General features: G+C 36.0%; 1 protein-coding gene across 3 annotated transcripts in view; it reads right to left on the reverse strand.

Annotated features, from left to right (window-relative positions):
- Positions 1-3,038: 3,038 nt before the first annotated feature.
- LOC148956399 (E3 ubiquitin-protein ligase PDZRN3-like) overlaps positions 3,039-27,563 on the reverse strand; it is a 138,128-nt gene continuing 113,603 nt past the window's right edge. For all 3 annotated transcript variants that reach the window (XM_089107968.1, XM_089107959.1, XM_089107974.1), the window contains 4 exons: positions 25,362-25,450; positions 22,786-22,966; positions 19,082-20,185; positions 3,039-5,620 (listed from right to left, as the gene is read on the reverse strand). In XM_089107968.1, the coding sequence (XP_088964094.1) occupies positions 5,402-5,620; positions 19,082-20,185; positions 22,786-22,966; positions 25,362-25,450 (1,593 nt within the window). In that variant the 3' untranslated portion in view covers positions 3,039-5,401. The remainder of the gene's footprint in view (positions 5,621-19,081; positions 20,186-22,785; positions 22,967-25,361; positions 25,451-27,563) is intronic.

Raw genomic sequence — 27,563 nt, forward strand, 5'->3', positions numbered from 1 at the left:
ATAATTATTATACGTTCCTTCGGAAAATAAAGTTTTTTTTGTGTGTGTAATATTGTAGGCAGTGCATCGTAAAAACAAATCATTTCGGGGCATTTTGATTTTTGTCAGGTTTGCCATTGTTTTGTGTAATTAATTAAAAACAAATTTTTCCACAAAATAAGTTTTTCAAAGAAAAGTAAGAACACATTAAGCCAAAAATGAGCAAAAATAAAATCGAATAATCTACAAAACGTGAAAATAACAGAAATCAGAATCGATAAATAAATGAAACCCAAAACGAACAGAAATTACAATAAATAACCGAGTCAAACTCAAAACGAGTAGAAATTAACATGAGCAGGGCTCAAAGCCCCTATGCCTTCCCAAGGGCAGAACATAATTTGCACTTTAATGAAAAAAATATAAATGTTTTTACTTTTATATCTTTAATAAATCAAATAATATTAACATTTTGATTAATAAATATCAGTCTATGTATGTAAAACTGACAGTGCACATTCATTTGCATTTTTTTCAGTAAAATAAAAATTATGTTCTGCCCTTGGGAAGGCAAAGGGATTTTGAGCCCTACTTATGTTAATTTCTGCTATTTTTGAGTTTGACTCGATTATTTATTGTAATTTCTGTTCGTTTTGGGTTTCATTTATCTATCGATGTTAATTTGTGGTAATTTCACGTTTGGTAGATTATTTGGTTTTATTTTTGCTCATCTTTGGTTTAATGGAGTTCTTTACTTTTCTTTGAAAAACTTATTTTGTGGAAAAAGTATTTTTAATTAATTACACAAAACAGTGGCAAACTTGATACCATTCGCAAAAAAATCTGTTTACTTTCTTTGATAGCTTGGATAAACGTACGCTATTTTGATTTGGTTAAATTTTAAGAGCAGAAGTAGCCCTGAAAGCTTGAACATAATACCCTCAGTCGTTCTTGAGATACTGCTGAGATGCCTTATTGGGAATTAGCATTAACACAGTGCATTTTGATTTAATCTTAAGGCAACATTTAGCTTTTAAACATAATGAGCAAATGGGAGGGGGATTAGTTGCCCTCCAATCACTTTCAACTATCAAAAAGGGCACTAGCCCTTTCAATTTTCAATCGAATAAACCCTTTTCGAAGTTTCTACGACTATTCTTTATAAACGAAGTGCCCTGGTCTAAAAAATAAAAATAATAATACATTGTACCCACATCGATCTTCACTATAAAAATGTCAAGCCTTCCAATCACTTTTGACTATCACAAAGGGCAGTAGCCCATTCAATTTCCAATCGAATGAGCCCTTTTTGAGTTTCTACGACAACGTTTTCTATAAACACCTTACATGCCCCCAAGGCATAAGTTACAACCCTTGCCCCTAGGGCTGGGGGGGGGTTGTCATCCTCGAAACACTAATTTCCAGAACTTTCAACTACGTTGAGCAAAATTACTATCTCAAAATTTTGATTGGATGTGTTTGGGGAAATGGAGGGTGTGAGATGGGGGTTTGTTGCCCTCTAATCACGTTCGACTATTAAAAAGGGCACTAGCCCTTTCAATTTCCAACTGAATGAGCCCTTTTTGAAGATTCTACGACAACGCTTTCTATAAAAACCTTATATGCCCTAAGGGAAAAACTTACAACCCTTGCCCTGAGGGCTGTGGGGGGAGTGTCATACAACAAAGACACAATTTTTGGACCTTTCAACCACGTTGAACAAGGTAGCTATCTCAAAATTCTGATTGAATGTGTTTGAATGAGCCGCATTGGAAGTTTTTACGACAAAGCTATCTATTAAAACCTTATACGCCCCCAGGGTAAAACTTACAACCCTTGCCCTGGGGGCTCTTGAGAGCTTGTGACTCTCAAATACATATTTTCCAGTACTTTCAACTACGTTGAACAAAATAAATATCTCAAAATTTTGATTGGATGTGTTTGGGGAGAATGTGGGCGTGAGAGGGGGGTTAGTTGCCCTCAAATCACTTTCAACTGTTAAAAAGGGCACTAGCCCTTTGAATTTTCAATCGAATAAGCCCCTTTTCAAGTTTCTATGAAAAAGCTTTCAATAAAAACCTTATATGCCCCTAGGGCATAACTTATAACCCTTACCCTGAGGGCTGTGGGGGAGTATCCTGCTCAAAGATATAATTTGCAGACCTTTCATATACGTTGAACAAAATGGCTATCTAAAAATTTTGATTGGATGTGTTTGGGGAAAAAGTGGGCGTGAAAGGGGAGTTAGTTGCTCTTCAATCACTTTCTACTACTAAAAAAGGCACTAGCCATTTCAATTTCCAATCGAATTAGCCCTTTTTGAACTTTCTAAGACAATGCTTTCTATAAAAACCTTATGTGCCCCCAGGGCATAACTTGCAACCCTTGCTCTGAGGGCTGTGGGGGGGGGGCGGGTTGTCATCCTCAAAACCTAATTTACAGAATTTTCAACTACATTTAACAAAATGGATATCTCAAAATTTTGATTGTACGTTTTTGGGGAATAGGTGGGCGTGAGAGGAGGGTTAGTTGCCCTCCAATCACTTTCGGCTATTAAAAAGAGCACGAGCCACTCCAATTTCCAATCGAATGAGCCCTTTTCGAAGCTTCTACGACAACTCCTTCGATACGAAGTGCCCTGGTCTAAGACCAAGAAACCAAAAAACTGAAAAAGAAATAAATAATACATTGTGCCAACATCATTCTTTACTTAGGCAGCGCTTGTAGCTTTCACAGAAAAAAGTCATCTAGGATTTTTTCCTATTTCACCATGAATTTAGTACCTGATTTTCTTTCTGATTTTTTGGTTTTATTCTTTATTTGTTAACCGTTTTACCTGGTTATGATAAACCAATAACTTGAATTCTTTGTCAACATAAAAATATGGGTCTTAAAAACATGGAGCTGTAACTCTTTTTATAGTTAATTGGTTAAGGTACCTGCGTGGCTACAATGCCAGAGGTTGTAAATTTCAAAAATGCCCTTCTTATGATACAAGCATCAAACGAAATAGACTAAGGGGCCCTTACTTAAAAGATGGAGAGTCCTAAGGTTCTATGTTCCAAATAAGCAGTTTTATTTCTTCAAGTATATAAAAACACTTCATTAAGGTTATAATAAAATCAACCGTAAAAAAGAAACAAATAACAGCCTTATCAACTGACGTACAAGACATATGACCTTTTGCAGAAAGAAATAGTTTCCCTTTATTTTAGTTACATATACCCTATTTATAATAAATTAGTTCCAAGTATACCATATAGATTACGTACCATGGGAGTAATATTTTATTATTCACAATGTTTAGGCATTTGGAAAAATATCCCAAAGCTAACCTCAACATTTAAGACTCACGGAAAGCAAAATAAATCAAAGATGGCAATTCGAAGCAGCATTAAATTATACTTATATTCCTTAAACTTTTAGAAAATCAGAAATAACCTAGTTATAATGCTTTTATGAGAAATTTTTTTCTCTGTGGACAGCGCCATTTGAAGAGTGCTTCAAGTCGCCCATTTGATACATTAATATTAAAGTAGAAAAAGTGCTGATGACTTCAAATTATAAACTTCTATAGACAACTATAATATTAAGACCTTAATAATATATACTTAAACTGATATTATCTCGACTTTAAATTCTTTCCTTTTCCCTCTACTAAGACGCGCACTATGACCTCAGACAGCCCTTTAAAACGTATTTCTAATCGATAAGGCAAAGTATTGCTTTTCGCCAACCCCTCCGGCCCAACCAAAACATTTACTTAGATACAAGAGCTACAATTGACAACCGCACTAGCAGTTGTTTGGAAGGGGGAGGGTGGGCCTCTTCCTCCCAAGATTTAGAAAAGTACTTCTTTTTCGGGGTACTTTCCTTGAAAATACCTCTTTGGTATTTTCAAGAAAAAAAAAATCGAAACAACGACAAAATAATCCTCCCTCCCAATACATTGAACATAAGTTTACCAACCCGCCCCCCCCCCCACTCTCCCCAATTTTCTTGAATTGACGCAACTGGCAAATACCTCTTTACTAAATACATATTCTTAATAATTTAAATGTTGACACATGCTATTATACGAAATTAAGGACTTAAACTGTTCGACAAAATACCTCTCATTCCATTATTCATAAATACCCGGTACTAGAGATAACGTCCTAAATGATTTTTGTGTTAATGACATAGTGTATCCTTAGCTATATATTTATTGCAAAACAGTAAAGACTACTAGTTTAACTAATCTGGTTGAAGATAACAGAATCTTTGTTTCGCTAGAAATTTAAATATTGATTCTGCCTTAGCCCAACCCAAGGCCGCATCCAGCGGGGTAGGGGGTTTGAACCCCCCTCCCGAAACGTTTGTCCGACTCATAAAAACGCAACAAAAATGAATATAATTTTTTTTATGTGTTTTTTGTAAAAAAAAAACACGACAAAATCCTTTCGTACCCCCCCCCCCAAAAAAAAACTTAGATACGGCCCAGGCCCAACCTGTGTATGACAACCCACACTTAATTTTGTTTTAAAAACCTCTATTAAAGTTCTCTGGCAAGTTTTCAGAGAGCCAGTAAAAATTAAGAAATATATACACCAAAAATAAGCCCTTAATACAGTGGCGGATCCAGGGGGGAGAGCCCCTCCCCAATATAGTCTAAAGTGTAATTTACTTAATTAACGCAATTTTGCGTGAATTAAACTTTCTCCTAACGCAAATTTATCGAATCAACCTATTTTGCGCTCTCCCCCTAAAAGAAATCCTAGATCCACCCCTGCCTTAATAGAGATACCAGAGAAACTTACTTTAGCCCCATGAATTTATTAATTCAGATTTTTTTCCTTTGCATTATAATATTTCGCAACCTAATAGAAAGGTCAGATAATACAAGACCTGGTAAGCGATTAGCTCTTAAAGAGGCATCAAGTAAAATGAACTCAGATTTAGTTTCTTGAATTGTCATAAAATATCGGATTTTTTATTCAGTTACCCTGTCACCATTACATGGAAGGAGTCCGCTTTTATTTTAATGGTTGTTTTTTACGGCCCTTTTTCTGTTTTTGCACTGAGGACGATTGACTGGAGGCCTCTGTCGGAATATTTGCACTATATTTTCATTTTCACTAGCTGAAAATATCCTCGTTTCTCTTCTTTTCGGTTTTTTCTCATTTGTCATTGTTAACCAGTATGGTCTCAAAAATTATTTAAGAGGGTGGAATTGATTAACTTTAACTGTACAATATGTAAAAAAAAAAAAAAAAAAGATTAGCCCACTGATATTCATACGTGATTATATTAAATCCCCCTAAAATATGGAGTTCTATGAATAAAACAAACTCCCTGGAAAAATAGACCAAGAGACAAAAAAAAATCACTTAAAATTAAAATCACTGCCACGGAAGAAATGTTACATATCAACAAGACTAAATCACAAAATAGTAACAGTCAAAACTCCGTCCGCAAAAGCATGCCGCTTTAAAGGGATTTCTTCACTCATGTAGGCTTCTTGTCTTTTACTTTTCATCATCTTCGGGTCCATAAATTGAACTGGAGGGGCTATTCGTGAGGGAAGTTGCAATTTCTTCTTCCTTTCTTTAGACTTGTCTACTTGAACCTTCCTTTCCTCTTTGCTCCAGTACCGGCCAATCTAAAAGACAATCTTGACTCAATGACATTTTCAAAATTTCTGAAACGAAGCTTAAATCTGAACGCAGAAGTTTACTTATCATGCTGCTGCTTTCTAGGGATATTTTAGGAAACTATACCACAAGTATCCAGATAATAAATTCTTTCCTGTAGATCCCACCAAAAAGTTCAAACTTCCCGCTAGAATGCTAGTGGGGGAGCTCATGGGCGCCCATAGGCTGAATTCCAGGGGGGGGGCAAACTTCGTCTAATTGCTACTTTTAATGCTATATAATAGAAATCTCAGAACAAAAATATAAAAATAAGGCAGCATCATTCAGCCAGGGGAGGCAAGAGCCCCCCCTGCCCCCCCATGGGGGAGCTCCAATTAACCGCAGATCCATCAAACATCGATTTTTAATTGCATAAGTTTAGACTTTATACACGTGTGTTCAACTATTCAGTCCACCAGCCATGCAGCTCGTTTGGTTTCTCCCGCCTTTTATATTTGAATGGAGTTACGAACTGGAAAAGAACTGGGCACTTTTAGGCAACTAAACCGTCTTAGGGAACAGGCTACTGCTGTAGCTCAAAGTACCACTATATTTCCTTTTGCAAGAGCGATCATTAAGATTAATGACACAACTCCCAAAAGGAGGAAATTAATACAGAATTCTTCTAATTAAAAGTATAATTGTAGATAGAACAAGTTGGAGTAGGTAATAAATACCAATTTATTTCCCCTCAATATATTTAGTCTCGTCTTATAAACGCGTCTCAACTAACAATTTCAAACAAAGTTAAAAGCAAGGACAAAGAAGAGATTTTGTTAACTTACAACGAAATATATAAATTTAGGCATACACAGAAAAAGTAAAAACATCAAAGTCCTTTTCGAACAAATATCCTTTTAGCGTTCCCTTAACCTAACATTAGCCTTAGATAATTTAGAGAGGAATTTCTATTCGGTTGTCCCAGCTATTGAAAAAGTATTCCCAGTGAAATGCTCTTTCATGAAAATTGAGTTTGCTGAGTATTGGAGAAAAGGACGGCCTTTCAGGGGTCCCCTAATTTAATTTTGCAATCCATTCAAGTAACTAAGGTTCTATTTCCAACGTAAAACATTCACAGTGAACAGACCAAACTCGATCTAAATGGGAAATAATGACAGAGCTACTATCCATGCAATGACGGAGCTGAATTACCAATATCATCTTTTTTCACAATTCTGGTCTAAAGTATGTTCAATCTGAACGAATATGGGAGATCTTGAAGGGCCAAAATCAAATGGATTATTTGAATTTATTAAAGAGTTTTATTTAGATTCGACACGTATAGAATAAAATAGAAGCAAATTTACGGGGAAAAACAACTGTCACAAAATCTATTATGGTTAACAGTCCTGTCGTATCGATTGGTAATGTCTTAAAACTGTTAGGCGCATAGATTTCGAATTGTTCCGATTTAAACCTCAGAATAACTTGGTATCAATTTTCATCTGGCACCGTAAATTCAAGGCATTATATGTAAAAAAAAAATCCTGATTTTCAGATCTTGTATATAAATTTATGATTTTGCACAAAAAGATAATTCGGTCATACTAAACACTCAAAACACTTAAAACACTAAACGCAGGAAATGACCCTGTTTGTGCAGAAAGTAAATTGTTAGGCCTAATCAAGGATTGCTCTTCTGACCAGCCGATAAAAATGTGTCAAAATCAGTAAAACAAAGCACATAATCTCGTTAAGGTCCATTCACTATGAGACTTCACCAACAAAGAAATTTATCTAGCACTAATTTGATGAAGTCAGAATTTTCATAGTTTTCCAGCCAATCGGAAAGTTCTATGAAAAATCTGACTGAGCGAAACTAGCACTAGCTAAATCCCCGTACTATTAAAATCTCATTGTGAATTGGAATTAACGTATAGACAAATAATTGAACCGATATTTGGAGCTTATTTTTTTAAAAGCTAAATATACCTATAGTGTGCATTTGTGGCTACGAGCACGAGTTAACCGATTACCCAGATTCGAGAATCGCCACAAGAAACGTGGAGTAAAGGGTCCAGGGGTCCATTATGCTTGTCCCATATGTTACTCTTCTGATGGGGGGGGGCTTTTCATGTTCTATTTCGATGAAGTAGGCTTTCGCCAATATAGTGATCACTCCTAGGGTGAGGGAGATGGCCAGCTCTCACCTATTTTAATATCATATCCTCCTAAGTATCTAGTAACATTTGGTAATTTCAAGGAGAGGCTACATTCTTTCTTTTACTAATCTTGGGTATAATCTAGTTAGCACACTTTCTCCAGCAGATTCGAATTTACGTTAAAGTCTTATAGCTCTTTAAAATACTTCTGACTCAAATTCAACATCCAAAGTGTTTGAACAAGGGGTAGCCCCCTTCATTTAAGGAATAATTTTTGTTCGTTTTAAGTTTTAACGTTGTTCCTTACTTTAAGTTGAAAAGAAGTTTTTTTTATATTTAATTTCTTACAGATTTTCAAATTATACTAGGAATCCCCCTATCCGTGTAAAATTCCCCCAGAAATCTCTCCCCACAGAAAATTCCCCGTGGAAAATTACCCCCCCCCCAACAAAAAAACAACGTATATTTCGCAATAACAAATACTATGTGTAAACTACTATATGTAAACAATGGGCAAATTGAATAATTTACAGCCCTTTCTCCCGAGGCTCTGGGGGTCAAGTCATCCCCAGAGGTATAATTATCGGATGTTTCAGTTATGCTAAATCAAATGGTTGTCTCAAATTTTTTATCAAATGTCTTTGGGGAGAAGGGGGCGTGGAAGGGGGGCTAGTTGCCCTCCAGTGTTTTTAGCTAATTAAAAAAGGGCGCTAAGACTTTCAATTTGGGTTCGACTGAGCCCTTTCTCGATCTTCTAGGGACATTGGTTAGATAGGATCACCACTGAAAAAAAAACACACATCCGTGATCTTTCTTCTGGCAAAAAATATGAAATTTCAGTGTTTCCTGAAATAGGGTGTTTCCCCCTTTCTCGTAAATAAGGCAAATTTTCATAGAATTGCAGTTTTTGATGGGTAACAGCAAACTTAGTAAACTTTGCATATTTGAATTTAATATAAAAGCTGTTTTTCAATATGTTCATTGTTACTAAATTCCGTTTTTTAGTTTCTGTTACCACTGGCCCGAGTCGCTCCTTACTTATAGATCGTTATCACGAACTCTGAAAAAGTACGTAATATTACAATTGTGGCTCGGCGAATGCACAGATCTGAAACTAGTGAATCCAGTGGCAAAAGTATCTCGTCCTTTAGCTATAAATAACAGTTGCATACTTGTCTCAAAATCTCATACTTTACAGGGAACATAGGACTTAAGCGTTTTTAACGTCAATAATTACAGATATTAGGCCAAAACTACTATGTGAGTGTCTCAAACAAAATAAATTATGTGGCCTATATTTTTTGTAATAACTTCCACTTTTTGGTTTAAAACTGAAGCACAGTAAAGTCCTTATTTCACAAATAGCATTTCATATTCACATAAAATATATTCTCTGAGGCCAACCTGACTCTTGTACATGATAATGGTAATAAGCTTACCTAAGCTATGGATGTCAGGTATTGTGTTATCTTGGAACGATTCACATAAATAGGTGTTGAAGGTCTTTTTTAAGTCACTAATTACAAACAGAGGGTAAAACAACAATATAGCGAATGCACAATCTCACCCGCCTTTTTTTTAACAGTAAGGCGCTAGGTTATTATACAAGTACTGTTGTTAGTAAATTGCTTAGCTACAATTCAAAGCTTTCCATGTGTCGTGTCCCCAATTCCTAGAGTAAACTAATTTGCTATAGGGTCTGTTTAAATGTCTGATTTTCCGATGGTCTGTTAGTATTCGAAATACACTAAGCTTTCGATATTCAATACACCAAGTATGTGTATGGTTTACTCAATCTTATTTATTACCCAGCGACAATACCCATTCGACAGAACCACACTCCCAAAAAGCCTCACTTTTCAGTGAGGTGATGTTTCTTAGGAGACTTCTAAAATTTGATAGGAGGCCGTTGCAAACCGAGGAATTGTGGATCGCCTCGTAATAAACAGGATGACAAACCTTGGATATATACTTTCGTCGAAATTAGAAGACATTTTGGAATTTTTTTTATATATACTGTGTTTTATACTACGACATTCGTATTGTGAGTTTAGCTTCACATTTTCAGTTAGCGACTTCAAAACCCTCAAACATTAACTACTCTTGCTATCAAATGCCATTTGTGATTTCTATACCTCAACAATATCCTTGAACCATCAATATCTTTATTAGGCTATCATTATTGTAGATAGACTCAAAAATCTGACTCGGGGTTCAGGCCACTAAGAAACCATTGACTCCAGACCCCCCCCCCCAAAAAAAATGGAATAAAAGTGAAGCTCTGAATATATTGGGGGGGGGGTACTCCTGTACTAAGTGGACTCTTTTATATACTGCACTGAAATCCAGCAACGAAAAACCCGTTTTTGACTGGTTAATTCAAGACACCGCTATAGAGCAATGCAATGTATAGCGTGGTTTTCATTGCGTAAACGATATTTAAACTGTTTTTGGGGGGTTTAGGGGAGGAAAAAGGTACGTAGGTTAGGTAACGTAATAATATATGCTATGCTTTAACCCCCCCCCCCCCCACCCATAATGTGCAAATATATAGCCCAAATTTGTCTCTAAACTATTATATATTCAGCCTATTTTATTTCATTAGCATTAACAAACTAGCACTATATAAAAGAGTCCGTTTAGTACAGGAGTACCTATTGGGGTGAAGGAGGAGTTAGCCTAGTGCGGTATATGCTGCGATGAGTTTTTCAGTAGCAATACGAGCATAACTTGAATTTTGGGGAGTTCAAGAGATCCTTGTGTCGAAGCCGGGCAATAAGAGACTACAAGACCTAGCCCCCTCCAAATACTGTACCACACCCCAAAGTTTGGAAAAAACCTATATAACAAACAAAAAGAGAAAATCTTTATGTTGCAGGTTTTCTTTTTCTTCTATTTATTTTTTCAACAGATAAGAAAAAAGAGAGGAATAAGCCAAGATAGTAAACAAACGAAATACAGGTTTATCAAATAGAAAACAAAACATGCAGACGGAGCCGATCGTTTTTATGTCTTCGTTGTTTGTACAACCTAATTTTCATCTGAAATATCACTCCGTGGGCGTTTGAACAAGACTTGTTTCTCTCATTTGTTTGAGCCTAATTACGACAATCTTATCGCCGAAGCTGTCAGAAAACATTCGTCGGCTTCTTTGAGACGACATGGCAAGAACGCTGAAACTGAAATAGTCGCCGTGATAATATCTAACTCCTCGGAGGGATTTTCTACGGTGTCTGAGGCTGTGTACTCAAAATAATGCAGATTCGTCGACCAGTCTCCGCTATTCTACTGGCCTTTTTAGGCTGTAGTCAGTATTACACTTTGAAATGATGCGAAAAGTTTTCCATTTCGGTACGTTTAGGCAACACAAATTTTCAAAAAATTAATTTCCAAAAGTTCTCAATGTGGATAAACATTGTCAATTTTTTTTAGGGCCAAGTAAACCGAAATACATAAAGCGAATGGACAGGGTATATTCAAGAGAATTTTTGCCCCCTCCCATTTTTTAATTCCTCCTTTTGGATAAACCACCCAAGAAACCACAGAATATTTTCTGTAAGGGCGTTGTGATTTTTCGTAACGGCAGATTTTTCTTCAGGAGAGGAGATATTAAATTAAAATATTTGATAATTTGAATAAGAAGCATCCCTGAATTACGGAAAATAAGTATTTCTGGGTGGGGTGGGGGTGGGATGGGAGATTGAGAAGAAACGAAAATCGCAGCCTCAAGCTGTATCTTTACAGTTTTATGGTAAAGATACAAATTAAGTATTATTTAGAAGGAAGCCGAAAACCACCGCTAAAGGAGTTGAACTAAAAAACTAAGTAATATTTCTTTTTTCAGATATGGGTTGCAGAACCATGTTAAAAACTGTTAAAAACCATAGCTTCCCACTGGAATGCATCCATTTTTTCTCCCAGTGGCAAGGTCGCTTCCGGGGGTGGGGTGTGGGGGGGGCAAAGGGGTCCCCTCCCTCCAATTTTTGTCCAAGTCGTAACAACGTCACAAAAAGACAAATAAAAAATTTTTGATGCATTTTTTTAAAGTTTTTTGTGTCCTTTACCCCCGAACAAAAATCTTGGATACGCCCTTGCCCATGAGACATTGTATCGAAATGCTTGCTGCAGAAACTTGAGTAAGGGCTGGCTGAAAAAATCAAGCTCAATAAGTTTAATAGGTTTCATTTGTGGCATATCCCAATGCCACAGTAGCACGAGCTGATTCTTTTAAAAATGAATAGTTGAAAAACTGAACGTTTGATTATTAGACACGAGATATCTAAAAAATTATGTGTGGAATTTCATGTTCCTTTCCTGTTGAATTGGCGACTAAGTGCTTAAGTAATATCTTAAAACTGTCTTATACTCAGGTAAGCTGCACTTGAGTGTTTCCCAAATAATTTGATTCTTGATTCAGAACGTACTTCAAATAAATACTCGCTGTAAATACTCAGCAGATAATATCCATATCTATTTACATACAATCTGTGTTTTAATACAAATGCGCAGGAAAACCAGTTTCAATATTTTCAATCAAAAAGCTAAAATAAATTAGTTGTTGCTTGACGCATTCAACTGACATGTTTCTTCTGATTTTTCTTTTCTTTTTAAAGGATCAGCTAAATTAAAATTTTCAAGAAAATCCTTTTTCAAACAGTTCGTGGCAACGAACTGTAAGTAAGGAGCGACCCGGCTCAATGGTAACCGAAACTCTAAAAAACGGAATTTTGATACCAATAGATGCATCAAAAGAATCAGATTTTAATTCTGATTTCAAATATATAAGTTTCATCAAGTTTAATTTTACCTATCAAAAGTTAAGCACCTGAGAAAATTTGGCTGATTTTCGAAAAAAGGGGGAAGACCCCCTAAAAGTTATAGAAACTTAACTTTGAAAGTCACACCATCATATTCAGCGTATCAGAGAACCCTACTGTAGAGGTTTCAAGCTCCTATCTACAAAAATGTGGAATTTTCCATTTTTTGCCAGAAGAAAGATCACGGCGTGTTTATTTGTTTGTTTTTTTTTGTTTTTTTTTTTCCCAGGGGTGATCGTATTGACCCAGTGGTCCTAGAATATCGTAGGAGGGCTCATTGGAACGAAAATTAAAAGTTCTAGTACCCTTTTTAAGTGACCAAAAAAAATGGAGGGCAACTAGGCCCCTTCCCACGCTCATTTTTTCTCAAAGTCACCCAATTGAAATTTTGAGATAGCCATTTTGTTCAGCATAGTCGAAAATCTAATAAATATGTCTTTTAGGATGACTTAATCCCCCCACAGTTCCCAGGGGAAGGGCTGCAAGTTATGAACTTTGCCCATTGCTTACATATTGTATTAGTCCAGGACTTCTAGCTCAAAAAAGTGTCGAACCCGGACAAAATTGCAATATAAACGAAAATGGTACCAAAATGATCAGAAAAAAATTCTGTACAGCATACTAAAAGTCCCCATAAATCCGAGTGGGGCGAGTTCCCGAAAAACAGTGGACAAGGGGGAAAATGGGGAAAATGCCGAACATGCCCAGAAAATAGTTCAAAGTGAGTTTTCTGGTGCTGTCCCATACGCCGATCACGAAACTGACATTTAAAATTCAGTATAGAATAACAGTACTCCGGACACCTGGGATAACAGGGGGAAGAGGTGAAAAAATTTAAAACTACAGGGTAGGGGTAGAAAGCACTTTGAAATATGTTTTCTGGGGTCTTTCTATCTGCTGATCCCGAAACTGACATCTAAAATGAAACAACGAACATGAGCCCCACCATAACGGGGGAAAAGGGGGAAAGAGGGGAAGAAAAGGGACAATTGAAGTCAGGGGTAGAAATCAGTTTGAAATGTGTTTTCTGGGGTTTTCCTATCTGCTGATCACGAAACTGACACCTAAAATGAAGGAAAGAAAACAAGAACCATGAAAACCAAACAAAACTGGAGGAAATAACGGAAAAGGGAAAGGGAAACCTGACTCCTGAGCCAGCTGCTAATGGCTAATAAGTAGGCCTATGGACAAAATAACTCGCTTAAGTATCAAACTTTTACTTTCTTGAATCACAGACATTTCTTACAATCATTTGAATTACTAAACATAAAGAAAACAACCGCTTGGCAGTGATCACAGTATAAAACTTCAGATGTTATACGTAAACTTTGTACTTTCGTAGGCAATATCGTTGAATAAAAAACTAAAGAAAGAACTTCAGTAACTATAGGTAAAATCTTCACTTTTTAAGGCAGTAGAGTTGACTTGAAAAACACAGCATTGATGTCACTAGTCGAGCTCCTCGTCTTCGACAATCTCGTTGTCCATGTTCAAACAGTTGATACCCTGACATTCTCCGCACGCGAACGTACAAGCTAATCTATTTTTCTTGCAGCTGCATCGCGAGTTCTCGCAGCCTGTTTTACAGTTGCATCTCAAGACACTCAAAAGAGTCTGAGGTGCGGGTAACAAATCGGTCATCACAGGTGAGTATTTATGGTCTCTTAGGAGCCAACCATCAACAGTCGGGTCTAAGTCAGCTGGGTCCCCTGTCAAAAAGGATACATAGAGGTGCAGTCACTGCGAGTGAACTAAAGCTGCAGCTTTAGCTTGTAGAAGCCTTTCAGGCTTAACAAACGCCGTAGTATTTGTCGAAGAAACTTTTTCCAAGAAAATTCGATATCGCAGCTTAGTGAGATCTTCGTTTTGTCGTGCTTTATACAAGCTGAGGAGAAGATATTCACCCGCTTTCACAATTTCAACTTTAGACGATTATTCATCCAGAAACACTTCGCATTTTTTTCTGAACACTTCGCTCTTCTTCAAAAGAGGTAGCACAGCTTGCTTTCCAAGTCCGAAAACTCGTGAGGTCGTGTCACATCCCAAGAGTGCGTGCCCTACCTGAAGTAGCCTGGATACTTCTCCCATTTTTTTTTTTAACTTCGTTGAGGCACCAGAACCGTGTTATCGCTTCTTTTGCGTTCGTTGACGATTCGAATACTCACCTGTGATGACCGATTTGTTGCCCGCACCTCAGACTCTTTTGAGTGTCGTGAGATGCAACTGTAAGACAGGCTGTGAGAACTCGCGATGCAGCTGCAAGAAAAATGGATTAGCGTGTACGTTCGCGTGCGGAAAATGTCAGGGTATCAACTGTTTGAACAGGGGCAACGAGATTGTCGAGGACGAGGAGCTCGACTAGTGACATCAATGCTGTGTTTTTCAAGTCAACTCTACTGCCTTAAAAAGTGAAGATTTTACCTATAGTTACTGAGGTTCTTTCTTTAGTTTTTTATTCAACGATATTGCCTACGAAAGTACAAAGTTTACGTATAACATCGGAAGTTTTATACTGTGATCACTGCCAAGCGGTTGTTTTCTTTATGTTTATTCAAATGGTTGTAAGTAATTCAAATGGTTGTAAGAAATGTCTGTGATTCAAGAAAGTAAAAGTTTGATACTTAAGCGAGTTATTTGTCCATAGGCCTTCTTATTAGCCATTAGCAGCTGGCTCAGGAGTCAGGTTTCCCTTCCCCTTTTTCGTTATTTCCTCCAGTTTTGTTCGGTTTTCATGGTTCTCGTTTTCTTTCCTTCATTTTAGGTGTCAGTTTCCTGATCAGCAGATAGGAAAACCCCAGAAAACACATTTCAAACTGATTTCTACCCCTGAATTCAATTGTCCCTTTTCTTCCCCTCTTTCCCCCTTTTCCCCCGTTTTGGTGGGGCTCAGGTTCTTTATTTCATTTTAGATGTCAGTTTCAGGATCAGCCGATAGAAAGACCCCAGAAAACATATTTCAAAATGCTTTCTACCCCTACCCTGTATTTTTAAATTTTTTTCCCTCTTCTCCCTGGTCTCCCCGTTTTTTGTATTATTTTTATTCTATACTAAATTTTAAATGTCAATTTCGTGATCAGCGTATATGAAAAAGCACCAGAAAACTCACTTTGAACTATTTTCTGGGCATGTTTGGCATTTTTCCCAATTTCCCCCTTTCCCCCTGTTTTTCGGGTACTCGCCCCACTCGGATTTATGGGGACTTTTAGTATGTTGTACAGAATTTTTTTCTGATCATTTTGGTACCATTTTCGTTTATATTGCAATTGTGTCCGGGTCAAACCCTAAAAGTCCTGGACTATATTGGTTATTGGGAAGTATACAGACATTTTCAGGAAGGATTTTTTTTCTGGTGGGGGGGCGGGCCGCGGGCGAGACTCGGGAGAATATGTCCGTTGAGAATTTTTCCTTGGGGTAAGGACATTTTTATGAAGGGGGCGCCGTATTTCCAAGCAATATTTAAAAACGATCAGAAATTAAATTTAAATAAAAACAATTTTTTTCAACTGAAAGTAAGAAGCAATATTAGAACTTAAAATTAACAAAGATTATTATGTTTATGGGGGGGTTCTCCGCCAAGTCAATACATCGCTCTTTACGGTACAGTTTATTTTTAGTGGTTTCAAAAAAGTTATCTATTCTAATTAAACGGCCTTTGGGATTCAGAGGATTGTGAATTAAAAAAAAAACTGTTAACGTAAATAGCATTTTATCTGCCACAAGTAGGACTCCTTCATATAATTTATAATATATGTGTAATAAAAAAACAATAAAAGAAACAAACTATACGGCACAACAGTAATCGAAATTTTTGAAAACGGAATTTTTATTCCAACTAAGATATAAAAAGACTGAGCTTATAATGCTAATTCTAAATATATAATTTTTATTAAGTTTAGTATTACTCATCAAAGGCTACGAGCCTGAGAAAATTTACCTGATTTTTTAAATAGGGGGGAAACATCCCCTACAAGTGAAAAAATTTTAATGAAAATCACACCGTCAGACTCAGCGTATCAGAAAACCCTATTACATAGGTTTCAAGCTCATATCTGCAAAAATCTGCAACTTTGTATTTTTTGCCAGAAGAAAAATATACGAATATAGAAGTTCGTTACGTAAGTTGTAAATTACGTCAGAACCAAATTTAGAGACAGCCATTTAGCAAAAGAAAAGTAAAATTTTTATGCAAATTTTGTTTACTTCTTCAATGACGGTGAGCCAAAATAAAAGCTGCATTAACTAAAAAACGATCAGAAATTAAATATAAAAAAAAAAGTTTTTTTAAACTGAAAGTAAGGAGCGACATTAAAACTTAAAACGAACAGACATTATTCCGTATATGAAAGGGGCTGTCCCCTCCACAACTCCTCACTCTTTCCGAGAAATTTTGTCTATGTCTCGCATCTTAATTTTTCTAAACAATAAAAAACTTTAGCTTAAAGAGCGAGGCGTTGAAGAGGGGACTGCCCCTTTCATATACGGAATAATTTCTGTTCGTAATAAGTTTTAATGTCACTCTTTACTTTCAGTTTAAAAAACTTGTTTTTTTTTATTTAATTTAACTAAAGCGCTCATCTATGTAGTTAAGATTAAGTTAAGGTAGTAAATATATAAATGTTGAAAGTATGATCGGAGTTACTTATGGCTTTCTGAGATAAAACTAACGCTTTTATTCACTTATTCGGGCATTATTTTAATGATAACGCTACTTTTTTAAACGTTAAACCTATTACTTTCAGTTTTATTTGCTAAAAATTATAGGTTACTCAAAAAAATTTCAAGGTTTATAATTATTAGCTTCCATGCTCTTAGCTAATAGATTATGAATAAAGGCTTTGATTAATAAAGGCACCTTTTCTTTTTTACAAGTGTCAATCATTACAAAAAAAAGGTTTTTTTCACGTTTGGTCGTTTTGTGGATTCACATTTCATCAATGAATTTAATTAAAAAAGAAATTCTTTCTATACGTCAAATTTCAAATATCATTAATTTAGTTGTTTGAAATCTGTCTCCGAGGATTTTATTGCATCGCGCTGAGATAATAATCAATGATGCGAGTGTTCTTTTTTGTTTACCAACAGACTGACAGCCATACTTCCCGGAATCTTGCCAAAATCCTGGATTTCCTCTTGAACGACAAAAATGAAATTGGCTCTTTTTCTAATTTATTTTTCAAGGAGGAGAGGTTTGGACATTTAAATTAGACCCAAATATCTAGTAAAAGTAAATAGGATATCACATACGCAAGCCGGTACTGGTGCATTAAACGTACCCTTTTATATACTGCTAAAGAAATAAAGTTTGGTTAATGCCAATAAAAAAAAAAAAAAATAAGATGAATATATAATAGTTTAGAAACAAATTTGGGGTATATATTTGCACATTAGGGGGAGTGGGAGGTAAAGCATACCATATATAAATACGTAACCTAACCTAACCTAGGTACCCCCCCCCAAAAAAAATAGTTTAAATATCGTAAACGCAATGGAAACTACCCTTAGCATTCCAATTCTTAATAGCGGTGTCTTGAAATAACCAGTCTGGCGGGTATCTGTCCCGGTATCTGTAGCATCTCCAGTTTGACATTCCATATACAGTATATAAAAGAGTACGTTTAATTCACTTGTACCCGCAAGCCAAATTCATCAACTAAATATGATGAAACAGCTTTTATTAGTACATTTTCTATCAAATACATTTATCTTGGATCCCTGGTGATTACTATGGTACTTGTTAATTATTTGGAACACACCCGAGTTCTTGATCTGAGTGTAAGATATGATAAAACCGGTTTCATAGCCGCAAAGACAAGGGACGGATGACGGAATGCATTGGAATTCTATAATTTGGGCTATATATTTTCACATTAGGGAGGGGGATACAGTATAGCGGGTCTACATGCAAAATGCGTTAGCTACAATTATTCTGGATATTATGAAGTAAGAATTATTTTCTGCTTTCATACTGTCTAAATACTTCCCCCCCCCCCTAATGAGCAAATATACAGCCCAAATTATATGAGTCCAATGCATTCTGTCATCCAAGTATGAAAGAGGTATGAAACCAGTTTGTACAGAACAAAGTTTTTGAGTGTGTTCTGAATAATTAACAAGTGGCATTAATATTTATCGATAAACCGATGAAAAAATAATAAAAATATAATTTCCGCAATGCAGTAATACCTTCATTACTTATACTTTGCGTGCATTATTATTATTTGATTTTAGATGTTTCGACAAATTTTTCGAAGTTTCGATCCTCGCCCCATGGACGCATACACGACTTTGGGAGGAGAGTAAATAAATACACAGAAAAGGAGCATCCAGGAAAAGCTCCCTGACTTGGGTGCTGTTTAATTTCGTGCAGCCTTTAACTAGATAATATTTTCTTCTTCTTTTTACAAAATACTTCGCAGTCTTTACTTACACAATCCATTCGGTCTAATTTTACATAGTCAATCTTTCAAAAAGTGGAAAATAAATTTGATGGTTTTGACCAAATAATGATTACCTTGAGCTCCGACATAGCGTCGTCATCCGTGGTAAGTCCTGCCCTCTCTTCTGCCATTGTTCTTGCTCTGTCTTTCAATATTCTATCTCTAACTGGTCGCCTAGATACAAATCTGGTGCCGTCCAGTCGTTTGTTGACGCTCCACTCCATTTCTGGCTCAGTACTCTGACTCTGCTGGTGCTTCAATAGATTGTGTCTAAACAATTTTTGCTGCAGCATAATCGTCTGTTGCAGATTAGCTGCATCTGTATACATAACAGGAGGTACTCCTGTCGATTGTTCAACAAACTTTTGAGAGTCACACATATCTCGACTAGAATCAATTATTCTTTGGTTTAACACATTATGTTTTGCTTCTGAGGCATGAGGAGGGAAAGTGCTTTGCCTTTCTGATCTTGGATAATTTGTTGCATTAAACGAGCGTTCGATTTTGTAACTGTTGAGCATACTTCTCTTCTTTGTGAGCACTTGTCTACAGTTTTGACAGCTTTTGCATGCCTGATTTTCGTCACTAGGTCGAAAAGATCTAGCAATTTTGTTTGAAACAGGATTCAAAAATAAAGTCGACTGGCACAAATCTTGACCCAATGACATGGTTAACCTAGGTTCTTGCTCTTTTGGCCTACGCCTTTGTTCCTTTGCTTTTTTCGCAGAATCTCCACTACTACTACTATTTTTTGTTGATGACGTTTTATTCCAACTAGAAATTCCGGATTCTATTTTTGCAGAATCTGGGATCTTATCGGGCCATCTATTAGGATCAACTTTGTCGAACCATTTTTCACAGGTTTTTATAGGTTTTGAAGACTCTGAATGAATGTTTTTTACTCCTTCTGAAGAAGGGATAAGATGGCGTAACCACTGATGAACTTCCTTACTTTTGTCAATACTCTTGTCTCTCGCTGTGACCGGTCGCTTAGGGCTTTTCTTTGCTTTTTTAGGCTCAAAAGGAACACAATAAATTGGCTCATCAATCACCGTTGATCCAGGAATAGTTTCATAAATATGTTCTGGTTCACTTTCAGTAGAACACTGATTTTTTTGCAGATTTTTCTCTTCAAGCTCCCGGCAGTCGAGTTGAATATCACTCATTTTCTTTTCAATCTGAAAGACAGACAAACCAGTAAACTGAGAGCTGAGAGCGAAAAGTTTTACTCTTCTTTAAGTCCGCAGCCAGGGTAATTAAGGGGGGTTTATCCCCCCCCCAAATGAAAATTGACTCGGAAAAACGTAACAAAATGCATATAAACAAGTTCTTGATGTTTTTTTAAGTTTATTTTGTAAATAACAGAAATACATATTTTATGAGACATGACGCTGGGTAATTGTAGACAAATTACTCGAGAAGAGCCAAGACAGATAGTCCAAGTAATTGAGAGGCAAATGTTTAAATGGCTGGGGCACGGGTAAATGGCAGGAGTATGCATGACTCTCTTATTGGACACATACTTGTCAGGTTAGTTTTTGGAAAGGCATGCCTGCCTAGAGTCTTAGGCACGCTGATCAAGAATTTAAAAAAGAGGCAAACAAGGCACACCCGCCTATGGTCTTAAGAAGATTGACCAAGAATTTAAAATTGACATAGGACCATAAATTTGCTTGAAGGGACATAGGACCATAAATTTGCTCGTATATATATATATATATATATATATATATATATATATATATATATATATATATATATATATATATATATATATATATATATATATATATATATATATATATATATATATATATTATGTACAAATTGTATTTCTTCTAAGTTATTTTAAGCTTGTCCCAAAAGCATAATCAACAATAATGGACATATAAGTCCTCACAGGCTGATGGACTGAATATTCGTCTCACTCCCTGAAACACCGAAATAGCATTATTAAAAAAGGCATTTGGGGTCTTGGGCGCCCATAAGCTGAACTCCAGGGGGGGGCAAACCTCATCTAATTGGCACTTTTAATGCTATATAATAGAAATCTCAGAACAAAAATACAAAAATAAGGCAGCATCATTCAGTCAGCCCCCCCATATGGGCGCCCATGTTTGAGGTAACAGAAAATCAGCCTATCTTGAATTAACATTTACCTTGGGATAATGTGCAAAGAAAATAGGGTTAAAGTCCATCTCGGGTCAGAGCACAGTACAACATATACCATATTAATCATAAGAACAGGAAAACAAAAGATCATAAAGGGTTTGGCTAAATTTCAAAATCCCAATTTCAGAGCTAATTCTCATAAAGAACAGAATATTGCTAACAAGTTTTATGCCAACAAAAACCCCGAGGTATCTACAGTTTTTTTTTTCATACTGCCTTACATTTTTCATACTTTATGTTTTCTTTTTTCTTTTTTTCAAATTCCTTCCTCCCCTTCCAGGTAAAACGAATTGTATAGCAAGTGCCTCACTCCTTTGCCCCTAATAGACATTACATACCTTTATAGCCAGGAATTTATAAACCGTCATCATTTACATACATTCTACACATTGTTAGAATCAGAATGTCGAAAACCTTTGTTTACTTCTTCCCTGGATACTTTATTGATCGAATATTTTTTTTTAGTTCAGATAACTTTTAATTTTATTTCTTGGGGGAAGGGCTATTCTCAGAAACTGTGTTCCTATGTCGTCTCTCGATCAATTGTTCCATTCCGAAGAATTAATATTTTATTCCTGGAAACGCACCATGGGGGAAGAAAAGGGGCCCTAAAAACATTTGTAAGCCACCCCCCCCCACATGAATTTCTACCATGCGTCAGCGAATCAGATGACTGGTACAAAACTTAAATATGTATCAGTTATGATAACGAAAAAAGCGAAGGATAACTCTCTAAAAACGGCGGACATATCAAAATCTTTTTAGGTTTTGTTAGCCATTATATAATAATTTTATGCAAAAGAGTGGAAAAGATTTACACTGATTTATTCGCAATTATTCAACTTCTCGTGTAACAGCTACTGTTTTAATTAGGTTTTTGCTCCTCTGAAAAATGATTATCTTTCCAAGACTCATTAAACACTAAAGAAAAATTAATGACAAAATTACCTGAAAAGGGTTTTAAAACTTTAGTCAGTTGCAAAGAGATGAGAACAGTACCGTAATAATAATAATAACAGGAAGAACACATAAAGAGTATACTCTGATTTCTTCGCATTGTTGTCATACTTTAAATTCCTATTAATTAAGAAGGCTGTCGACACTGGGTTTTAAAACCATATTTCCAAATATAAAAACATTGGTTTCCTAGTTGGATTATTCAGTGGGCAAAAATAAAGGATAATCGTTGTAAAATGTGTGTAACAGTAAACAAAGAAAAAAATATATAACGAAAAACCTGACCAGACTATAAAAATACACAAAAAGTAATTTAGTTTTTAAATTCACCTAGAAAAGTTTGTAGAGGTAGACAAAAGAACTAGTTTTCAATCTCGCTAAAGAAAATGTATTTTGAATAATATACATGAATATATGATATCCAGGCCCCCAGCCAGGGGGGGGGGGGGTTCAAACCCCCTTCTCATTCTAAAGACCGTTATCCATAGTTGTAATTCGCTCAGACACCTCGTCTATTATCTGCATTATTTCAAACTGGCCACGCTCGAACATCAATTTCAGCGTTGGCGGCTAGTTATCTAATCAATAATTTCAATTAGCTTTGAAATCTAAAATACATAATAGACTTTCAACGAGCAAAATCACATACCATATAAAGCTCTGTATCTGTACCAGCGACAGGAGCACTACTCCTTCTGCTCGCTAGACTGGATTTGGTTGAATTGGTGTCAGAACAGGAGGAGGCACTCGGCTCTTTATCCCTTTCCTTGTCAAAGGAACCATCTTCAGGAGAGGGTGACACCACAGGCTCAATTATACTTGCATTAGACCTTAAAACAGAAAACAACTAAAGCATTGTGCCTGCATTATCAGTAGATGATTGCCGACTCACACCCAATGCTAAAAAGTTGGATGTTATTTCGAAATTAAACGTGCACCTTTTTTCATGTTCTGAAGCATGAGAGAGAGAGGGAAATAGAGAGATAGAGAGTGAGAAAGAAAGAAACAGAGCGGGAAAGGGCCAGTTTTTGTATTAATAAAGTTCACTTTCTGTGAACACTGTAAACTTGTGGGAATTTTTCTCTGCAAGGTGATTGCTCTTTTACGCTACATATGTTGACAAGATTCAAAATCACCCTATATCCACCATCAAAAATTATTCTTCTCTACCTGCTAAAACTCAAAAAGTAAAACCAGCTTTTTTTTTCAGAATGATAATACACGAGACACATAACATAGTTTAGTCAATTAATGCTTTATTAAATTGAAATCCTCCAAGTGAAGATCAAAAGGTGACGTTGGGTAACGAAAAGATTGATCAGGTGGACAGCTTCACTTATTTTGGTACTATCATTAGTAAAGACGGTGGGAGCAGTGAAGATGTTAAAAGTAGAATAGCGCTCAGGTTTTTTTTTCGCAGTTAAAAAAAAGTTTGGAAGAATAGGAAGATAATTCTGGAAACCAAAATTAGAATATTGGAAGCTACAGAGATGAGAGTAGTCAAATATGGATCTGAAGCATGGACGCTCCGAATAGCGGATGAAGATTTGTTACATGTTTTCCAGGCAAATAGTTCACGGATTGTTCTGGGGACTCGACTGACCATCTGTGTTTCAGATTGGCGCCTCTACAAAAAGTATTACTAAATCCCATTTTTTAGAGTAAGATTGAAAATATGCATAAGATGGCTGGGGCGTGTTCTGCGCTTGGAAAGCGTCATGTTGCAAAAGACTATTCTCTTTAATCAATCGTCTAAGACTAAGGGGAAAGCACGTCGTCCGCGGTTGGTTGGGAGGATGTTATAAAGAAATATTTAAAGGAAATGGGAACTTCCTGGGACGGTGTAAAGAGGGTCTGGGAGGGTGCTTTGAATAGATTGGGATGGAGAAGCTTGCGTAGCTGTGTTGGCCTCAGGCGGCTTGGTGCGCGGTGAGTTGTTAGTAGTAGTAGTAGTAATGCAGCTAGTTTTTCGGTTCAGAAAATCGAAACTAAGTATAATGCAGATTTTTTTGGGGGGCGACAATAAATTTTCGCTTGTGGCTCTAGATTTAAAAACAAATTCAACATTGCCACCGAAACCACGTTCTGTGGGCATTAAGCTGAACATCAATATACTTCAGACTTCTTTACCTGAAACGTGCAATTTCAAACTATTTATGACTCAATAGTAAATAAACTAACAGGAAACTAAAAACCAAACTGATAGGAAACTATTTATGACAGAAATACTCACTACTATTATCTACTATAGTCTAGAAAAAAAGGTCGAGCTTCTGTAGAAGACAATCAAAACTTTCACGGAATAGCGATTTCACGGAATAAGAGTCAAAACAATTGAAATGTATGACAGTATAAATCAACTTCTTTGTGTTTTTAGTTCTGTTATTCTGTTCTGGAAGGGTGGATTTATTCCTTTCCACTCTCACAAGAATTGCAAAGATATCACGATCTCGGTGTTACATTGCCATGAACTTTTGTTTTTTGTTATGACTGAATGACAAATTTATTGATTCTAAGGAATTGTATTTCAGTAGAAATACGATACATATAGGGGTTACTTTGAATTTTCTCGGTTTTTCTTTAGTGGCTGAACTATAAGGTTTCTTTCATTAACAATGACACATTCTTTCTTACAAGAAAATTATGAAATGATATGAAATTTAATATTATTTGAAATTTCTTTCTTATATGAAAGAAATTATCTGAAATTTCTTATAAGCTTATATATGAAAAATTCAGATGTTTATTTTAATGAATAATAAATAGCTGTAAAGAAAATAATTAGTTTATTAATTTATAAGTTCAACAATGTTTTCAGTTGCAAAATTTGCAATTTATTTGAAAAAAGACTCCATAATCTGTTTGACAGCAGAAGGAGTTCGGCATTGAAGAAACACAGGAACTGACATTTTCAGGAATTTACCAAACTTGGTATTCGTTAAGGTTAAGCAAAAAAAGTATATTTGACTCTTAAAGCATAAGCAGGAAATAAAAAAGGCGGCAATATAGTGACCGAAACGCTGTAAGGAGGGAGGGTCAGACTAACCTCCCGAAATAAGTAAAACTAGATAAAATAACTACTTCTTTATAGGCCTAATACGCACCAATTTCTGTTTGGACCCAAATACCTAAATACAATCCTGGATATACTCCAGCGTGGAGGGGGTTTGGGACACTTGCTGTAAGGAATGAAATATGATAAAAAATAATAACCAAAAAACTCACCCTTCAGTCCTCGGCAAAGATGAAATACCTTCATCTGCTCCTAAGCCTACGCCACTGTCGTGGTGAGAAGGACAGCTCTCTTCCATAGCCTAAAAAATAAGAAAGCAATTTTGACTTCAATTTCTGTCTTCGTGACAAATCGTTACCTTTACTGCCTCCCCCCAAAGCATACCAGGGTAAACATATTATTTTTATAAACCTCACCGTACCAACGGACCATAGCCCTTAACAGGTAAAACCAAAACAAACAATTCTTGGTAACAAACTGTAAGTAAGAAGTGACTCAGCCCAATAGTAACTAAAACGCAAAAAAAAAAAAGAATTTTGATGACAATCAATACATCCAAAGAATTGGCTTTTTATGCTGATTCTATGTATTTATATATATATATGTATATATATATATATATATATATATATATATATATATATATATATATATATATATATATATATATATAGATTCATTAAGTTTAATATTACCCAATCGAAAGCTAAGTGCCTGAGAAAATTTGCCTGATTTTCAATAAAGGGGAGAAACACCCCCAAAAAATTCAAGCACTCTTATTAAAAAGCGCACTATTAGATTCAGCATATCATAAAACTCTGTTGTAGAGGTTACAAACTCCTACCTGCAAAAATCTGGAATTTAGTAATTTTTGATAGAAGAAAAATCACGGATGTGCGCTTATTCGTTTGTTTTCTTCTCCTAGGGGTGATTGTATTGAACCAATGGTCCTAGGAGGTCGGGAGTGCTCATTCGAAAGGGAACTAAAAGTTCCAGGGCCCTCTTTAAGTGACCAAAAAGACTGGAGGACAACAGTCCCCCCTCCTTTGCCCCTTTTTCACCAGACATTCGATCACAATTTTCAGATAGCCATTTGATTCAGCACAGTTGAAAGGTCCAATAAATGTGCCTTTAGGTATGAAATGTTCTTCATAGTCCCTGGGGAAAGGGCTGTAAGTTAGGCAATATACCCACTGTGTAAACAGAGTATTTGTTATTGGGAAATATATAGAATTTTTGTGGGAGGGATTTTCAGAAGAAAATTTTCCACGGAGGGAGGAGGGGAAGGAATTTTCGACATGATTTGAAACACGATCAGAAATGAAATTTCAAAAGTTTTGTTTTCAAATGACATACTATTTTCCGGGGGAATTTTCAGCGAGGAGGGAATTGTTCGGCGGGATTTTGCAGAGGGAAAATTTTCTGTTGGAGTAATTTTTTGTAGGGAAGAGATTTTACAAGGAGATTTTCCACGGAGGGGGAATCGGATTTCCCGACTTGATTTGAAAAAAAAAAATCAGAAAATAGATTTTAAAAAAGTTTTTTCAGCTGAAAGTAACAACATTTAAACTTAAAACATATAGAAATTTTGGCGAATGAAAGGCCCCCTCCTCAATCTCTCGCTCTTTACACTAAAGTTTGACTTTTTTCCCAATTCTTTAAGAAAGACTCCTGAAACACAAGGGCCGTTTAATTGGAATAGGTAACTTTTTTAAAGCCCTGAAAACTTTAGCATAACGAGCGAAGGATTAAGGAGGGAGCAGCCCCCTCATATACGGAATAATTTTTGCGCGTTTTTTCCTATTTTAGAACTTTTTTTTCAATTCAATCTTCTTAAAAATTATCTAAAATCACTAAAGGGTTTCGTAAGTAAACCCTTTAGTCAAGTCAAGTATAAAAGTGCGTGCTTAGAGGGATGTTCAACAAGAAATAGCATTTTTTTCATGTCACCAATATTACTACGTTTCCTACTCTTATGACTGCCACCTTTCCCATGTATAAGGGTATTTAGGTGAGAATTTCAAGAAAATTTTTATGGAATATTCAACGAAATAAAACACACTATGTGCATTCAGTCTGTGAAAAGGATATATGAGCAATGTCTTAGGAACAGTTTTGAGTATTAAACCGAAACTTTCAGAATGTACTAAAAGGGATGTTGAATTAAGAAAAAGGCAGTCTATACTCACTGCTACCATTGCTACTGCTGCTACTTTTACTGCGACTACTGCTACTGAGGCTAAGCTTATGAAGATGAAACTTTCGGGGAATCCTGAGGGTGATGATGAACTATATCAAAAAACATTTTGCGTGGAAAATTTTTTGACAAAAATTATTGTTTCTTAGTACGTCCCTATTAGGAGAGGGGGAAGCATAATTCTCATTTTTTCAAAAGATATTCTTACTAGGGACTT

Source organism: Artemia sp. Qi Xiang Cuo, chromosome 1, assembly GCF_049724085.1.
Source record: "Artemia sp. Qi Xiang Cuo chromosome 1, ASM4972408v1, whole genome shotgun sequence".
NCBI classification, from domain to species: domain Eukaryota; kingdom Metazoa; phylum Arthropoda; class Branchiopoda; order Anostraca; family Artemiidae; genus Artemia; species Artemia sp. Qi Xiang Cuo.